This window comes from Cavia porcellus, unplaced genomic scaffold (assembly GCF_034190915.1).
Source record: "Cavia porcellus strain 051 isolate PalLab524CR breed Dunkin Hartley unplaced genomic scaffold, mCavPor4.1 scaffold_26, whole genome shotgun sequence".
In the NCBI taxonomy this organism is placed as follows: domain Eukaryota; kingdom Metazoa; phylum Chordata; class Mammalia; order Rodentia; family Caviidae; genus Cavia; species Cavia porcellus.
Genome location: NW_026947509.1, coordinates 32,805,292 through 32,822,998, shown reverse-complemented (window position 1 = coordinate 32,822,998; position 17,707 = coordinate 32,805,292). Strand labels below are relative to the sequence as shown.

Genomic DNA, 17,707 nt, shown 5'->3' with positions numbered 1-17,707 from the left:
AACCCATCCCATGTCAACTTCACACCCAAACGCATCCCCTTAAATGATTATTCATCTCAAAATAAAGACAATAGCAAGTTCATAACTGTGCCTCACACAGTGCAGTTACCAAGTACAACCAGAAATTCTGTGATTGCTTCCCCAAAGTCTCAACAGCTCCAGCGTTTTTCAAAGGTTCGAGGTCATGTCTTGTCTGACCCTCAAGGCAGTCCCTTGGCTAGAAATTTCTGTATAATAATAAACCCCCCAATATAAAAAAAAAACACCAAGTTACATAATCCAAAGTGACATGAGAAAGAGTCAGATCCAAGCAAAACTGAAACCAGGCAGGTAGACAGTGAGTCCTTAGCTCCCTGTGTGGTCTCCAGGGCATCTGGCTATAGAATATGTGTCCAGGGGACATGGACAGCCCCACCCACATGGTCTTGCTGGCGGCAGTGCATGAAACCTCTCTCTCGGCTGCTTCTGCTCACAGCCTGCAGCTTTCCTCAGTGGACACCGTGTCCTGGGCTCTCCAGCCTCCTGCTGTCTCCACAGCACCCTTGGCTTCATTCTGCAGCTTCACACACTGCCCTCTCAGGGGCTCCTTGCCTGGCCTTTCAAGGCGTCCTTTGAAATCGATGTGAAACTCTGTCTCTCTGACTTCACAGTTGTCGCATTCTGCATGTTGGTAAAGCCAGCACCAGGTGAGCAATGCCAAGGTCAGCTGCCAGTGCAGCCGCAGCCAGGATCTGTCAGATGACCTGCAGCTGCGGCAGCTTCCAAATGCCTTGATTGCTGAGCACAGTACAAAGAATCCTGAGGAACCAATTCCTTTCTTAAGTAAGGATTTCAGGGGAGCTATCTTTTTAAATGAAAGGTTTACCTGTTTGTACCTTTGAGCTTGTGATGAATTGGGGCTTGCTGATGCCTGAGATGTCCTCAAGGCATCTTTCCTCTTTATGTACAAAATACTTTAGTAATGTTAATCTCTTTTGCAGCTGACCTCCTCTGGCTCTATCTTTACTTGTGCTTCATTTCTATGCCAAAAGTTTATATTTTTAAATGTGTCTGCTCTGCTTTTTGTCCCCTGTTCTCATTATGGTAAGGCTCCAACTGGACCTGACACCCCCACCCTACCCGTGCTGGCCGGCTAAAGCACTTCAGGGAGCTCAGTTCTCTGCAGGGAGCTCCGCTCAGTACTGGACTCCACTCAGTCATCCACAAGCACAGGAAAGGGGATGAGATAGCAAGGGATTTTGCAGGTCCTAGGGACACCCCAAAATTTATATAGAACACTTCATAGATTTTGCCCACTGAGATACAAGACTGCCAAAAAAAATTAAATTTTTTATTAAACCTTCCTCCCTGCCTTCTTCAATGAATCCCGGTAAAAGGGACACAGTTCTCTTTGTTTGGGGCAGACGTCTTATCACTGCTTGCACCCAGGCACAGTAAACTCCAAGCCATGTTGCCCGGTGGTCACGGCTGGTTCCCCTCATGTGTTACAAATGTTACAAATCTGTCAAAAAGACACCAGCAGTAGCACAGCCTGAATGTTAAGTGGCCTTGAAATTCCCTCCACCAGATTAATTGTTCTACTGCTCTTAATCTCAGTCTCTGTAAAGTTTCAAGACAAGGGCAAAGTTTAGACAAGTTCCTTGCCGTGATGTAACAACATGGCCTCTAGTCCAGTTTCCAGTAAAGTCCTTGTTTCCAGCTGGAACCCGAGCTTCACCTTTTCTGTCCACATTCCCGACGACATTCTGGTCTTCGGGGCTCTGACTGCAGCCGCACATCAAGCCCTGCTTCCTGCATCCTAAGGCATGTGAAGCTGGTGTCTCCAAATCTTGCCAAATTCCTGTAGCAAGCTAGTGCCAAGGGCTTCTAAACCACATGGCCAGGTATAATCCAGCAATAACTGCACTTCTGTTGTGCCAGTGTCTGTATTACAATACCTGATACCCACCATCAACGGTGGGCTAGAAGAGGGTTAGTTTAGCTCATTTGGGTAAGTTCAGCCTACAGTCATCTGGTCCCAAGGCAGGAATATCATGGCAAAAAGCGTGTCAGAGTGAAGTCCCTGGCAGGTAGGCAACAGTGTAGGGCATGGAACAGTGCCAGAGAACAGTGGGCAAAGGGTTCAGATAGTATCCAGGCCACACCTCCATCACTTACCAACACACACTTAGGAGCATGCCTTCCTAATCTACTAGGTGCTTTTTAACTCCACAAATCTGACATATCAAGGCTAACAGCTCATAAATTATGTAGTCCATAGTGCTCTGGAGGATTCTAACCTTATCAAGACATGGCTCTGCAATGATCTGGTAGGGAAAACCTGACCACAAACCTCAGGCTGTTACAAAGCCCATGATGAAGGCCCAACCTGGTCCCTAACAACCTGAAGATGACCAGGGCCTTTAGCTTTCAGGAGAAAAGAAAGGCGCACAGAGCCAGAACTGAGGCCATGTTCATAGCAGGGATGCCCATGGGAAAGTGATGCTCTCTGAGGGCACCTGTGTGTCATTCATTGCTTAGCCTGGTTTTGCCCAGGTGTGACTTACAGAGCTGAAAACCTTATGCCACGGAGTACATACACAATTCTCAGCAGTACCTTCAGTAGCACCAAATTCCCAAACTTGAATTCGTAGTCCCTCTAGCTATTCCCAGGCTCCCAGCTGCTTCAGCTAGAGTGCTCATTACAGGGCTACCCCGGAGTGCACAGTGAACCATGCTGGAGCCCCGCACCACCCCCCCTTGTCTGGGGCAAGCCGTGTTTTCTGATGTAATCTGTGTTGTTCATGAATGGAAAAAAAGAATTTAAAGTTACTATAGGGTCAAATTCACCTGTGAAGTCACACTGGGACCAAAGCGTATGTCTTTCTTCAGAGCCCAGCAACAACTTCCTAGCAAGCCCTTGGACAGCGAAAAGGAGGGGGTTAATTAAAATGGGTTTCCAGGTGTTATTTTGGAAAATTGGATGAAAAAACACGAAGTTGAACTTAGATGTTCCCTCAGAGAAAACAACAGATCAGGATTTTTCCAGGATCAATCTCTCAGTGCTGAAGTCAAAGGAGTACCGTAGAAATAAAATCCAGGGATGGGTTTAATCATCAATGATTAATGTAGGGAGGGCACCCTATCTTCCAATGATATGATATCTTGCTCATGATAAGGTAATGAACATGAAGAAGCCAAATAGGAGGCGCAGTCTGGGTGGAAGGCCAGAGTTGTCGGCTTCTGGGGACATGGCAACAGCACTGCAGGTGCCCCTGCGAGGGCTGGTGAGGCTGCTGCTGCTCCTGGTGTGTGTCATGCCATGGACTGAGGCTGGGAAGGTGCTGGTGGTACCCTTGGAGGGCAGCCACTGGCTCAGCATGAAGGATGTTGTGAGACAGCTTCACGCCCGAGGCCACCAGGCTGTGGTCCTGGCTCCAGAGGTCAGCTTCTACCTCAAAGGGGAGGACTTCTTCACCCTAAAGACCTACACCTTTCCCTATACGCAGGAAGAATATAATCACTTGTTTTCCAGCCAAAATGACTTTATCTTTGAAACAAAGAATGCTCTGCAGAGAATGTCTGGAATTTTCACAGCTTTGAGGAAGTTTTTAGCAGGCTATGAACAGTCTTGTGTGAAGATGCTGCGTGACAATTCCCTGATGAACCATCTGAATTCCAGTTCCTTCGATGTGGTTTTAACAGACCCTGTTTTTCCTTGTGGGGCAGTGCTGGCTAAGTATCTGCGTATTCCTACTGTGTTTTTCCTGCGGGCCATGCCATGCGGCCTAGACTTTGAGGCTGCACAGTGTCCCAGCCCTTCCTCCTATATTCCCCACTTTTTCACAACCTATTCTGACCACATGAGTTTCCCACAGAGAGTCAAGAACATGCTGCATATTCTGGGCTGGAAGTTCATTTGTCACTTTATTTTTACTCCATATGCAAGCATCGCCTCTGAGCTTTTCCAGAGGGACCTTTCTGTGGTCGATATTCTCAGCCATGCTTCCGTGTGGCTGTTCAGGGCAGACTTTGTGTTGGAATACCCCAGGCCCATCATGCCCAATATGGTCTTCATCGGGGGCATCAACTGTATCAGCAGGAAGCCGCTCTCTCAGGTCTGTGTTGGTGCTTTCATCCAATCAATCTTGCAGCAGAAATCATTTTTAAAATGACTTTCAAACGCTTTCTTATCTACTTAGCTCTCCAAAGATGTGTACCTCCCCACCTAGCAGTTTTTGGTGAGATAAACCATTAACTTGTCTATAGTAGTTAAGTTTACCTAAGTAAGGTTTGCAGTGTCCATGGAGCACACGGACAGGCAAGGCTGTGGACCTGTAGCAGGACTGTCTGATGAGCCAGTTGGTGTGACCCCACCAGGACTGCCCCTGTGTCAGTCATGTTCCTGGTGGTATCATTTCCTTTAGCTTCTGCCAAGTAGAGAAAATGGATTGTGATGTGACTCACCAGGGAAGAGGATAGCTTGCAGATTTGGGGGGAAAAGATAAAAGAATCAGCAAGTTGCAATTGCTGACATGGTCACTTTTAATGGTCTTATCTGGAGGGGAAGAGATGTATTATTGGAGATCTAAGCACTCAGTGGAAGCAGAAGAAATTGACTTTTACAGCACATCCAAATGTGGACTGGCCCAGTGTAGGTGTTCCTTAGCCGTATGTAAAGTGTCTACTATGTGGTGGTTGTTTGTAAATGTTCCATGGATACACCCAACTTAAATATTTCCAAGTTTTTAGAGAATAACCTTTACTGATTAATAATTCTCTTAATGATGTCTCATAGAATTGAACTATGTGACCTTCTGTAACTGATACTTGCTCAAATCATATTGGGATTTTTGTACATGAGACAGCAAGATCAATGCATGTGGGTGCTTTTATTCTTACAGTTTTATCTTTAACAAATATCCATTATAATTCACCTCATAGGAACCCATGCTACTCCTGTTTACTTTTTAGTCATCTGTCTCCTTACTTTTAAGTTTAAATAATTTTGTGAACATTTGCTTTTAAAGTTCAGAACATTTGTAGTTATCCCAATCTGGTAGTTTTCTTTTTCATACCAGCATTCTGTCAATTCAAAAGCTATCTATCTACCTACCTATCTATCTCTTATCTAGCTGGATTTTATTCCTCCCATGTAACAAAGTCTTACTCTTTTTACATTCATTTTTCTTTTCTCCTTTAGTTTCCAATTCCATTAATTTTGGAATCTGATGACTTGTTTTCATCTGTGTACATGTAGTGTGGTACATTTGGGTCGGTAATATTCACATCTCCCTGTTTCATTTATAACAGTTTTTGCAGTGACAGTGGGCTCACCCTGATGAACCAGGACAGTTCCCCCATCTCGAGATCTTTAAGCACATATCTTTTTTAAAAGTCCTTTTTTTCTTGTAGTGTGACATTAACAGGTTTCAATGACTAGGATCTGTGTCTGCCATTATTCTGCCTTCCCCAAGGATTAAACCTGAAGTTAATTAAACCCAAGTGTAATGCAAGACCTGCAGGTGTTTCTCTGCAGAATATTTTGCTCCGATTTCTTCTTTAAGAATTCCCATCATCAACGAATTTCTGTTCTCAAGGAGCATCTGGACAACAGGAAAACTGTCATCTTACTCTTCAGTTTTCTCATCTCTGTTTCCCTGGCATCCAGGGAACAGCATGTTCGGAGGAGCGAATTTGTGTCATGGATTTTATTTTCAACATTATACTTTTTTATTTTTTTCATTGTTCATTTGGAAACAAAATCGTCTTTTTTGCTTTATATCCCTACTGTCTGCTCTGCCATTCTGACAAATAACTTCTTTGCAGAATGTTGCAAGATAAAGAATTCCTTTGGACTGTGAACTATTGATCCATGGTGGTGAACATGTGGCCCATGTACTTCCGTGAGCTAGTCATATGATTGACAGCTTTAAAAGGTTCACTATTATTGGTATAGATACTTCAAATGGAACATTCTACTTGATTTACATAAATTCTCACCCTATAAGAGGAAAAAATAACCAAAAAGGAAACCAATGTATTCCAGCTTAGAGAACTCTCCCTTCACAGAGCTGAGTTCTGAGTATGTAAAAACAGAGTAGCTGTTACGCTGGGTCATGAGACCACTAAGGACCTCCTACAGTGCAGTCCCACTAGATTCCTGGTGACTGACTCATCCTGAATGGGTGGAAAGGAGACTGAGAAAAGAGAAAATGAAAGCAGTTTGCATTTCCTGAGAGTGTGGGATGAGAAAGTGAAATTAGAAGTTCTTAGAAAGCAAAACAGAGGGAGGTAATTGATTCTCCAAGGTGGGGAAGGTGTCTCTTCCAGCTTCGATAGAGAAGAGTGACACGAAAAGGGAAGAGGTTGAGTTGATTCCTAATGACCTGAAACCAGTGTGGTGTCTTCCAAATGTGTTCCAGTATATGAGGTAAGCAGAAGCCAAGGCAGTGGGCTGTGGAGTCTTTGAATTTGGGGATCTTGATGAGATGGCCTCACAGAGTCTTAAGTCTCCCGTGGGTATTGGTCGCCTGCTTGGTGTGGCCATGTGAGTGTGCTAGGGAGTTGATGTGCAGGGCTACCACAGTGGGCTCAGGTGCTGGTCTTTGCACCCGAGGAAATGCCATTGTTTTTCCAACTCCGAAAGTTCACTCAATCCTTTCGTGGGAGACAAATATCCACACACTGGCCTTTCTTATAGAAGTGTTCTCTCTCTCTCTCTGTCTCTCTCTCTGTCTCTCTGTCTGTCTCTGTCTCTGTCTCTGTCTCTCTCTCTCTGTCTGTCTGTCTCTCTCTCTCTCTCTCTCTCATATCACAGAACTTGTTCATAGCACTGAGTTAGGACTGACTATGGTCCTAATATGCATAGCACTAAATTAGGATGGAGTATGGTCCTAATATGCCACTAGCCAACTAAGTATCCCTGAACTGTTGAGCTAAATATTTTTCCCTCAGCTTTCAGAGCAAGTGTGGTGCTGCTAACCTTCTTGCAGGCCAGTGAAGTGCTTTTCAGGCTTTCGGCCTCCAAAATTTGCACACAATAAATGCATATTGAGTTATGTCACAAATTGGTGGAAATTATTTTAGTAACCATAGGAAACTATTTGCATCCACTTTGCTAGCTTTACTGGTTTTAATGGAATCCAGGTTGTATGTTGTATTTACACATTGTTTTTAATCAGCGCTACCTGTATCACCAGCATTTGTGTACATTGAGAATACACCTTGAATTTCATTTCATCCAAAAGTATCAGTAATATATTCTTATTGCCGACAACAGTTGAGTAAAATCTTGAAGTTAAATGATTCTGAGCGAGCTACTTGGTTAGCATTTCAGGTAAAATTGAAAAAATTAGGAGTTTCCAGGTGTTGAGGTGAATATTTTACCCTGGCACTATGAAATAATTCTTACCTGCCTTGGGATTAAGTTTGAAAAAAGCAACACACACACAGATGTTTGCCATTGTTTAAGGACAAACATCCCCTTTATGGGATCCCAGTAATGAGCGACATTATGATCTCCAGTTCCATCAATTCTTCTGCAAATGACACTATTTTTTCTGCTTTATGGTTAGTAATAAATACTGCATTGTGTATATTTACTACATTTTCTTTATCTTTTCATCCACTTATAAGATCTAGTCTCTTTCCATAACTTGAATATTGTGAATAATTTCACAATAAACATGGATATGCAAGTATCTCTACAGTATGTTGGCTTTCCTGTCTTTAGATATGTACCTAAAGATAGTATATCTGGTTGATACAGAAGTTCTGTTTTTAATTTTTTGGGGTGGTAGGGACAACTTTCATTCTGCCTTCCATAGAGGCTGTTGTAGTTACTTTTCTTGTTGCTGAGACAAAATACTTGACACCCAAAGTTAAAGAAGGAAAGGTTTATTTAGCTCACAATCTATAGAGGTTTCATCCATAATTGGCTGGCTCCAAGGCAGTGGCATACAGACAGGCATGCAGAGGAGAAATAGTTCATGGTGGGCAGAACACAGCAAAGCAAACAACAGACAAAACAGACCTCATTCTGTCTTTTATATCGTATCCAGGCTACTGGGATTAGGGTGGTGCCAAACCAATCAGTGGACTAATTTAGTAATCACCTACCCTTTTTCCTAACACCTATTGCTAGCCTTACACCATATAAGAGTCACATTCTCTAGATTCAGCCACTTCTGAAAAAAATCCCATCTATGACTGTACAAAAGTTTGGGGTGAGGAATTCTAGGCACAAGTCGTAGCAGTGGCTATAGTTACTTACATTCCCATGAACAGTATTTAAGGGATCTTTTCCCCAGCATTTGTTTTATGTGTTTTGTTTTCTTAACCATCATGTGTTCTGGCTGGAGTGAGATTGAGTTTTAATTTAGTTTTGATTGGCATCTCCCTGATGGCTATATTTTTCATATATTTATTTGTACAGGTTATGAGAGATCTAGTTACAGTCTCCCATAGTAGGATATCCAGTTTTCCCAGTAACATATGTTGAAGGAACATAACTGCCCTTTCTCCAATGTACATTTTTGATACCTTAGTCAGGAATTAGATGGCTTCAAATGTAGGCTTTATTTCTGAGTCCTCTACCTTATTCCATTTGTCTATAATGATATCAATTCTATGCTGTTTTTATTTCAGTGCCTATGGCATAGTTTGCAATCATGTTTCGTGATACTTCAGCATTGTTCTTTTTGTGCAGTATTTCTTTGTACTTTGTGCAGGATTTTCTTTGTTTCTACGTGAATTTTAAGTTTGTTTTATTCTAGTGCTGTGATGAACATTATTCATATTTTGATGAGGATTGAACTAAATTTATAGATAACTTTTGATAGTGTGCTCATGGTACAATATTAATTTTCCCAACCCATGAACATGGGAATTCTTTCCATTTTCAACTGTACTCTTTAATTTTATTTGGCAGCATTATATGATTTTCAATTAGATACCTTTCACCTTTTGAGTTAGTTTTATCCTTAGGTATTTTATTTTTGAGGATATGGTGAATGGAATTGTTTTCCTGATATCCTGCTCAGCATGTTTATTGTTAATGTACAGAAGGATATCAATTTTTACATGTTGATTTTATATCATCTCACTTTATCACATTTATCAGTACTCAAAGACATTTGGTGGATTCTTTAGGGACTTTTATGTAAAGAATTCATATTATGTGCAAACAAGGTAAGTTCAATTTCTCCTTTCTTACTTGTATCCATTTATTTCTTTATGTTTTCTGATTTTTCTGAAGTTTCCATCACTGTACAGAATAAAATTGATGAGAGCGATATCCTTGTCTCATTGTAACTATAAAGAAATGTTATTAGTGTTTTCCAGTTTAATACAATCTGGCTATGAGTTTGTCACATATAGCCTATATTATGTTAATGTATTCTCCTTTATATCTAATTTAGTCTGGGTTTTTCTCCTAAAAGGATGTTGAATTTTATCAAAGGCTTTTTCTGCATGTACTGATCATGTAAATTTTATCTTCAGTCCTTTTCATATGGTGTATGATGTTTATTGGTTTCTATTATGCTGGGTCAGCCATGCATCATTGGAATCAAATTAACTTAATCATGGTATATGATCTTTAAAGTGTGATGATGGATTATATTTGCAAGTATTTTGCGGTGGAAATTTGCATGTATATTCCTCAAGGATATTTGTAAGTTCTTTGTTACATTTTTATCTGGCTTTGGTAGCAGATAATACTCGCTGCATAAAATGCACTTGAAAGAATATGTTCTTTTTCTTTTTCATGGAGATTTTTGAGGAGCATTGGTATTGATTCTCCTTTAAAAGTTTAATAAAATTCAGTAGTGAATCTATCCCATTGGGTCTTTGTTGAGAGATTTCATTATTACTTCAATCACATTGCTGATCATGGATGTAGTTTTTAAATATCCTCTTATTGTTCAGTGTTGGTAGGTCATATGTATCTAGAAAGTTGTCCACTTCCTCTAGATATTCTTATTTGTTGGCATATGCATTTTCAAAATATTTTGTAATCCCCTGGATTTTGGTAATATGTATTATAATATTTGCTTTTTGTCTCCAATTTCATTTATTTGGGCCTTTTTTTCTTTTAGTTAATTGGCTAGTGTTTATCAAATTTTGTTTAGCTTTTCGAAGTACCAGTCCTTTGTTTCATTGAATCTTTGTCTTTGTGTCATTAATTTCAGCTCTTCATTATATATTTCCTTCTACTGACTTTGTGTTTGATTTGTTCTTGATTTTCTGAGGTCTTACTTTCTGATTAGGTTATTTGAAATCACTTTTTATAATGTAGGCATTTTTATTTGTGACCTTTTATAATTTTTCTCTGTCTCCTAGGTTCTAATTGGTTGTTTTTTCATTTTCATTTGATTCTAGGAACTTAACAGTTTTCTCTGTTATTTCTGGAAAGATTGGCTGCTTTTTCAAAGTACTGTTCAATCTCTGTTTGTGTAATTTGTGCTGTTTCTCTTTCATTATGGTCTGCCTATTAAGAGACAAGAAGTTATTTCAGTTTTTGTGTTTATTAAGACTTATTTTATCTCAATGGATTTAAATTTGATCTGTTTGGGGAAATTTGCATGTACTGATGAAAAGGGTGTGTGTGTGTGTGTGTGTTTTACTGGGGATTGTAGCTAGGACTTTCACATTCATCTATGTTCCCAGTCCTTTTCTATTTTTTTCTTTTCTGACAGTGTTCCTAATTCTCTAAATTTCCCAGACTAGACTCAAACATGTGATCCTCCCATCTCATCGTCCCAAATATCTGTACTCTGTAGCAGTTGGGTGGAAAACGCTGTAATTGTCTCTCTGTCCATTTGACATTTAACTATGGTTGTTGACTTCTTAAGGGGGAGCGTGGATGATGTCTATATGGATGAGGAGGTTAATGAGTAATACTATTACTGTATTAGAATCTCTGTCTCTGTCTCTCTGTCTCGCTGTCTCATGTTTGTTTTATGAAACTATTTGCTTCTATGTTCAGTGCCTAAATATTTAGAACAGTTACCTCTTCATGAGTTGTTCACTTTATTGGTATGGATCTTCTTTGTAGCTTTAAACTCATTTTGGCTTGAAGCCTGTTTTCTTGGCCACCTATATAGCTAATCCAACCTAGTTTTAGATTCCATTTGATTAGAATATCATCTACATCTTCTCAATTTCGTGTATGTATTTTCCAGAAGATGAGTTTATTTTAGACAACAAACAGGTAGGTCTTGGTTTTCAGTCTAATTATGTAGTCTGTGTGTTTTAGTAGGAAAACTCAGAACATTTATATCAGGGTTGATAAAGATAGGTTCTGGTTCATGCGACATTGTTGCTTTTCTTTTGTTTTGATTCACCAACATTCTGTTGAGACTAGTTTTGGGGTTGGATAAAGCATAGTTTCTTACAACTACGCTAGATGTATAGCTCAGTAGCAATACACCAGTTCAGTGTGCTTGCAGCACTGGTCTTAATCTCAAGCAACCCTAAGAAAAAAATAACATGAGTCACAGGAAGAATCACTACAAACAAACCAGGTCATTAAATACAGTAATAAGCAACTGAAAACAGCTACCACTGTGTTCATCAATAATATAAAAGAGGGACGTAAGCAGAATCAAATAATCTAACATTTTAGTAGATAATGAAAAGTTTTAAAGTAGAAAATCTATAAAAAGAGTAAAAATACAAAAAGGAGAAAAATAACAAAGACAAAAAGAAGGAAAAGATCAAATTAAAGGTTCCAAAAATGGACGAAAGAAAAGTTCTCTAAAAGGGAACAGGAAAAAGAGAAGGCATGAAAAAGAGCCAACTAAGGACTTGACAAAGGAGAGATGAGATGAAGAAAAATCAAAGATGAAATAAAAAAGGAGAAGAAAAGCAAGGGAGAGATGAAGAAAATGAAGAGGAAAAACTGTATTTAAGGGCACTCTTCAGGCAGAATTTATGCCAGTTGCTGCTTTTGTGTGATGGTGATGGCTGCATGGAGACACACGATGGGTCACTCAATCCACACTGAAGCCAGAGGTGGGGAAGAACCTCCACCTACTTTAACCACTTCCCGCTCTGGTATCCTGAAACTTATGTCTTATGACACGCAGCTTTGCATCCCCCTAGAGTTCCTGTAGAGGGTTTCCCAAGATGATAGTCCTAAAGAGAAAGTGTCTTTTACTTAAGTATCACAGATCAATTTGCCGCCATATAAAACTCAGTGGTATTGTTCCAGAAACTTTCCTTTGTAGCTTAGCAAATAACTCCCAAAGTCAATATCTGCGAGATTAGTGACTCATGCTGGGGGTTCACAGAGGTAGTAAAAAGAGACCTTTGACTCCTTAAAGTAGGGAGCAGGCCTTCTCAAGGTGCTCCCGGATACCATAACACAATTATATGTTGTAAAGTAGAAAGTAGTTCCATGGTGGGGGTGTCCTGTGTAAACTCTAGGTCTACTGTCTGCACTTGAGACTGCACATTTATCAAATGTTGGGATCTAGCATAGATTGTTTGCATTTTCTGCATTTTTCCCTCATTTTTATTTTCACCTACACCTTGATCCTCTGCTCAAGCAAACTTTTCTCAATCTCTGTTCTGTTCTCCAAAGCTTCTGGGTTTTTCTTCTGTTTTTGCTCACAATTAAAGCAGTGCTTTCCCACAGTTACTCACTTTAAAGGGAGAGTAGATCTCCAGTATTATGAGTGTATGCCCTGTGATAATTAGTAGTCACAGATTAGTAACCATTTTGGAATCTCCAAATATTAGGATTCTTAGGAAGTACTTTTTAAAATTATGGCCCAGGGTAGGGGATATAACCTAGGATTTAGTTTGTCCATGCTAGGCAAGCACTCTCCAGCTGTTATATTATCTAGCCCAAGCAAACTTCCACCATAGGTTAGATGAGTTCTTTGCAGATCCTTCTAAGGAAACTCTTACACCACAGATGAGTTGTTTGCAGGTGCTTCCCTTATAAGGAAAGTCTTATACCATAGCTTAGATAGGTTCTTTGCAGTTCCTTCCCATCTGGTAAAGCTAGGTGGACCAGTGTTATTGGCTTCTGGGGACGTGGCCACAGTGCTTCAGTTGCCTCTGCAAGGGCTGGTAAGACTGCTGCTGCCCCTGGTGTGTGTCACGCCATGGGCTGAGAGTGGGAAGGTTCTAGTGATACCCATGGATGGCAGCCATTGGCTCAGCATGGAGGACACTGTGAGACAGTTCCATGCCTAAGGCCACCAGGCTGTGGTCCTGGTTCCAAAGGTCATTTGGTACACTAAAAGGGAGGACTTCTTTACCCTGAAGGCCTACACCTTTCTCTATACTAAGGAAGAATATAATTTTTGAACAGCAGTTTTATCTTTGAAACAGAATTTTCTGAAGACATAGTTTAAAGCTTTCATGGTTTTGAAGACATTGTCAGCAGCCTATGAACAGGCTTGTGTGGAAATGTGTCATGACAATTCCCTGATGAACCATCTGAATTCCAGTTCCTTCGATGTGGTTTTAACTGACCTCATTGATCCCTGTGGGCCATTGATGGCTAAGTATCTGCACATGCTTGCTGTGTTTTTCTTGCGGGCCATCCCATGTGGCCTGGATTTTGAGGCTAGTGTCCCCATCCTTTCTTCTATATTCCCCAGTTTCTCACAACCTACTTCAACCACATAATTTTCCTGCAGAGTCAAGAACATGCTGTATCCTCTGTTCACGAAATTCCTTTGCTATGTTAATCTTTCTCCATATGCAAGCATTGCCTTTGAGCTTTTCCAGAGGGATATTTCTGTGGTCAATATTCTCAGCCATGCTTCCATGTGGCTGTTCAGGGCGAACTTTGTGTTGGAATACCCCAGGCCCATCATGCCCAATATGGTCTTCATCGGGGGCATCAACTATATCAGCAGGAAGCCGCTCCCTCAGGTCTGTGCTTTGTTGTTGCTTTCATCCAATCAATCTTCCAACAGAAACCATTTTTAAAATGACTTTCAAATGCTTTTCTACTTAGTTCTCCAAAGATATATGCCTCCTCTCTTAACAGTCTTAGTGAGATAAACTATTAGCTTGTCTGCAGTAGATAAGTTTATCTAAGTAAATTTAAGGTCTGTAGTGGCAGCGAGTGGATCACATCCAAAGACATGTACCTCTTCATCTCTACCAGTCTCTGGTAAGGAAAGTACTGAGGTGTTAATAGTAGCATGCTTAAAACTCACAATTGCCACTGAGAACAGAGGTAGAAGTGAGAATCTGGATAGAACAGGGGAGCAATTTTTGCAGTTTGTGACCATGACATGGAGCAAAGGACAAGATTTCCCAGAGTCAATGTTCAAGCTCTGGGAAGACGCAGAGGGTCTTCCCTTAACTGAGACCCCTTGGCATGTGAGAGCCTCGTAGCTGACAGCCCTGAACTGAAACGTCAGTGGCTTTTTATTGACAGAAGTAGGAAGCAAGTGTAAAGGACAACAGAAGGATGGCCATGCAAGAATTTATGTAGGGGACAGGCAAAGGACAGGGGAAGGTCAGGGTGGCCTATTATTATTGACTTGAGGGCCAAACTAATTTGTAAGTTGGAGTATGGGAAAGAGAGGGCTAGAGCTTTTACTACTTAAGGACATGTATTTTAATCCTCTTGGACTTGTGGCTCTCTGTAGGTTGTCTTTTAATCTCTAACCATGCACTCTGGGTTTTTTAGACATATGGTTCCAAAAGCCCCTTACCTCTGCAGATACACATCTGACCAATACCATAAATAATTTTGTGACTCTATAAGGACTGTCCATATAGCAATCACTGTCTTCTTGGTGGTGTAATTTTCCTTCAGATGTACAGAAGTAGAGAAATTGTGTTGTGAAATGGCCTACTTGGGAGAAGCGCAGCTTAGAGATACTCAGTAGAAAGATAAACAAATTAGCAAACTGAAATTTTTGACATGATAGTTTATAAGAGTGCTTTCTCAGAAGGGATAGAGGTGTACTTGTAGGAGATCTAAGCACTCTAAAGTGTACTTTACTTTTACAGCAGGTTTCAATTTGAACCCTTACATTTCAAGTGCTCAATAGTCCTATAAAGCTGGTGGTTATCATGTGACAAATATTTGTAAATGTTTCATGGAGCCATTCAAATTGTGTCTTTTCACTTTTTATACATAAAAAGCTTTATTTCATTGTCCAATTCTCAAAAGCATACCTTAACTAATATTCCTTCATATAACCGATAATTTATAATTAATTTGTAATTCTACTTCTGCCTTTCACACAAGTCATCTAGATTAGTGCATGCAGGCTTAACCATTTACGTTTTATTTACTTGGACCCATGAATTCCATGCCTTATAATCCACTTCTGATGCCAGTATTGCTATTCCTGATTCTACTTTCAAAAGTTTCTGTTGGAGGTTTATTTCTAAGGTTCAAATATTTTTTTAAGAACATCAGTCTGGTAGTTTCTTTTCATGTAAGAATTCTGCACATTGATACAATACATGGTGCTTGATTTATTCCTCCCATTTTGTGTGAACTTAATCTTGTTTCCCTTTCCCTTTGTCTTTTCTCACTGGTGAGACAAAATACTCAAGAGCCAAATTAAAGGAGGAAATGTTTATCTAACTCACGGTGTATAGAGGTTTCAGTCGAGGCTGGCTCCGTGGCAGAAAGGCATCACAGAGGAGTTACAGTTCAGGACAAGTGGGCCAAAAGGGACCACTAGCCCTCTTTCTGTCCTTACATTTTATGCAGGCTACCACCCTAGGATAGGTGTAGCACTCATACCCTCAATCTTATCCAGCACTATGCCAAACCAATCAGTAGACTGATTTACTAATCACACTCTAGATCCAGCCACTCTCAAAAGCCCTCCTCATGACTGCATGAGATTTTGGGAGACATCTAGATGCAAGTCACAACACTTCTTTAAAAAATATCCTTTTTCTTTGTTGGAAATATGGGGCATGTACATGCAACATGCTATGTTCAGATCTGTCTCCCATGTCTCCGTTTCAAATAAGAGTCCTTCTGACACTGACTATATCTGCATTCATCAGGACAGTCTGCATATGTCAAGACCCTTAATTGTATCTGCATAGTCTTTTTGCTATGTAACACATTCACAGACTACAGTAACTAGGATGTGGCTTATTTCCTGAGGCAGGTGAAATGGCCTTCTCCCCACAGTATTGTAAGAGCAGCATTTCTCTGCAACAAAGGAAATACCCTTGTTTTTATTCCATTAAAATCTGTTCAAACCTCCCATAGAAAATGAATATCCACATACTGGCCCATAGTAACCTGAGCTTTTTTTGAGTTACTTGTAAGTTTATATTTTAAGAATCCTTCAAGTTAAATGCTTTACACATGTGTGAAGGCAAAGCTCATTCATCAAAGAACTGATCCAGGATACATAAAAACTGGTGACCGTGTTGACTCTCAACTAGTAAATTATGTAGAGCTATTAAAAGATCTCAGGTATGCCAGGCTCTCTGCCTATCGCTGCATTCTTTTCTGAGCATCTTTTACCCAGTTGTGAAAGAACATACCCATTTTTCCTATCCAGAGTGATTTCTAGCACACGTAACTGCTGTGACACTACACCTGCTCCTATCACCTCAAAACTGCTGATATCCTGTTTTTTCTGAAACAACCCAACCCCAGAAAATTACCCAGTGAGTATCTTCACTGGAGGGAGCTCCCTAGCCTGAATAAAGGAATTGATTTTTCAGAAGCCCTGGTAGTTTGTCTCATTCTAACACTTTGGTATGGTTAATAAATAGGAAGCATCTGCCCAGGTACCTATTCCTGTGATGTGGTTTGAAGAGGCCATCTGTTCTTATGGTACAATGCTTATGGTATGAATGCCATGTTCTTGTCATAAGCAGGAACCATGCAGACTGGATTTCAAGGGCCTGAAAAGGCATACAAAACCATTCTCACATGGTCCTAGCTTGTTGATAATGTGTGCAGCCCATATTACCTCTCTGCAAAAATTAAGAACTTACTATATTTTTAACCTAGTTCAGTTGCCCTTTCATGTCACACAATGTTAAGGAAAGGCACTAAGGAATGGGACATTCTGTGATGGGTTATCACAAATACATTATCTCCATAAAGGCTATCATGTGGGGTCTAAATCTTGGCAACACGATTTTCTCGGATAGCTGTATAGTGCCTCATCCAATCAACATTTCAGGTGCCAGTTGACTTTTATCAAGCTACTTTGATGTATGTCACCCATATGTAATGAGAGAGACTTGTACAACCTTAGGAAAAGGCATTTGCTTGTTTTTTTTCATTTCCACCATCCACTGTAGTTGAGGAACCAAATTAGGGCTGAAAACAGTCCATGTAACCTTGAGACTTTGAGATAAATATTTTGCCCTCAGCCTTCAGAGCTTGCATGCTTGGATAACCCTGCTTTCAGGCCAGTGAAATGTATTTCACACTGTTGGCCTTCAAAACTTGGATAGAATACATATGCACTGATTGCGAAAATTTGTGGCAACCTAGGAAGCAAATTCTATCCACTCTGCAAGGTTTACCTGTTTTTATACAGCCTAGCTATAACACTTTAATCAATGGTTAACTCAATATACCACCATCATTTACTTATAAGAAAAAGCCTTTTTTATGCCAAAAATATTAGTATATTAATCTTTCACCACAATTGTATAAAAGTTTAAACACTTCAGAGCTAGCTACCTGGCTCACAGATCAGACAAAACAGAAAAATGTAAGGTGCTGTGAATATTTTGTTCTAGCACTACA

The 17,707-nt window shown here is 40.2% G+C and overlaps 1 protein-coding gene across 7 annotated transcripts in view; it reads left to right on the top strand.

Annotated features, from left to right (window-relative positions):
• LOC100731122 (UDP-glucuronosyltransferase 1-6) overlaps positions 1 to 17,707 on the top strand; it is a 206,490-nt gene that overhangs the window by 177,454 nt on the left and 11,329 nt on the right. The window contains exon 1 of one of the 7 annotated variants that reach the window (XM_013157626.3): positions 3,153 to 4,097. The exons of the other annotated variants lie outside the window; for them this stretch is intronic. Within the exon in view, the coding sequence (XP_013013080.2) occupies positions 3,162 to 4,097 (936 nt within the window). The 5' untranslated portion in view covers positions 3,153 to 3,161. Of the gene's footprint in view, positions 1 to 3,152; positions 4,098 to 17,707 lie in introns of those variants that run through there. 7 annotated transcript variants of the gene reach the window in all.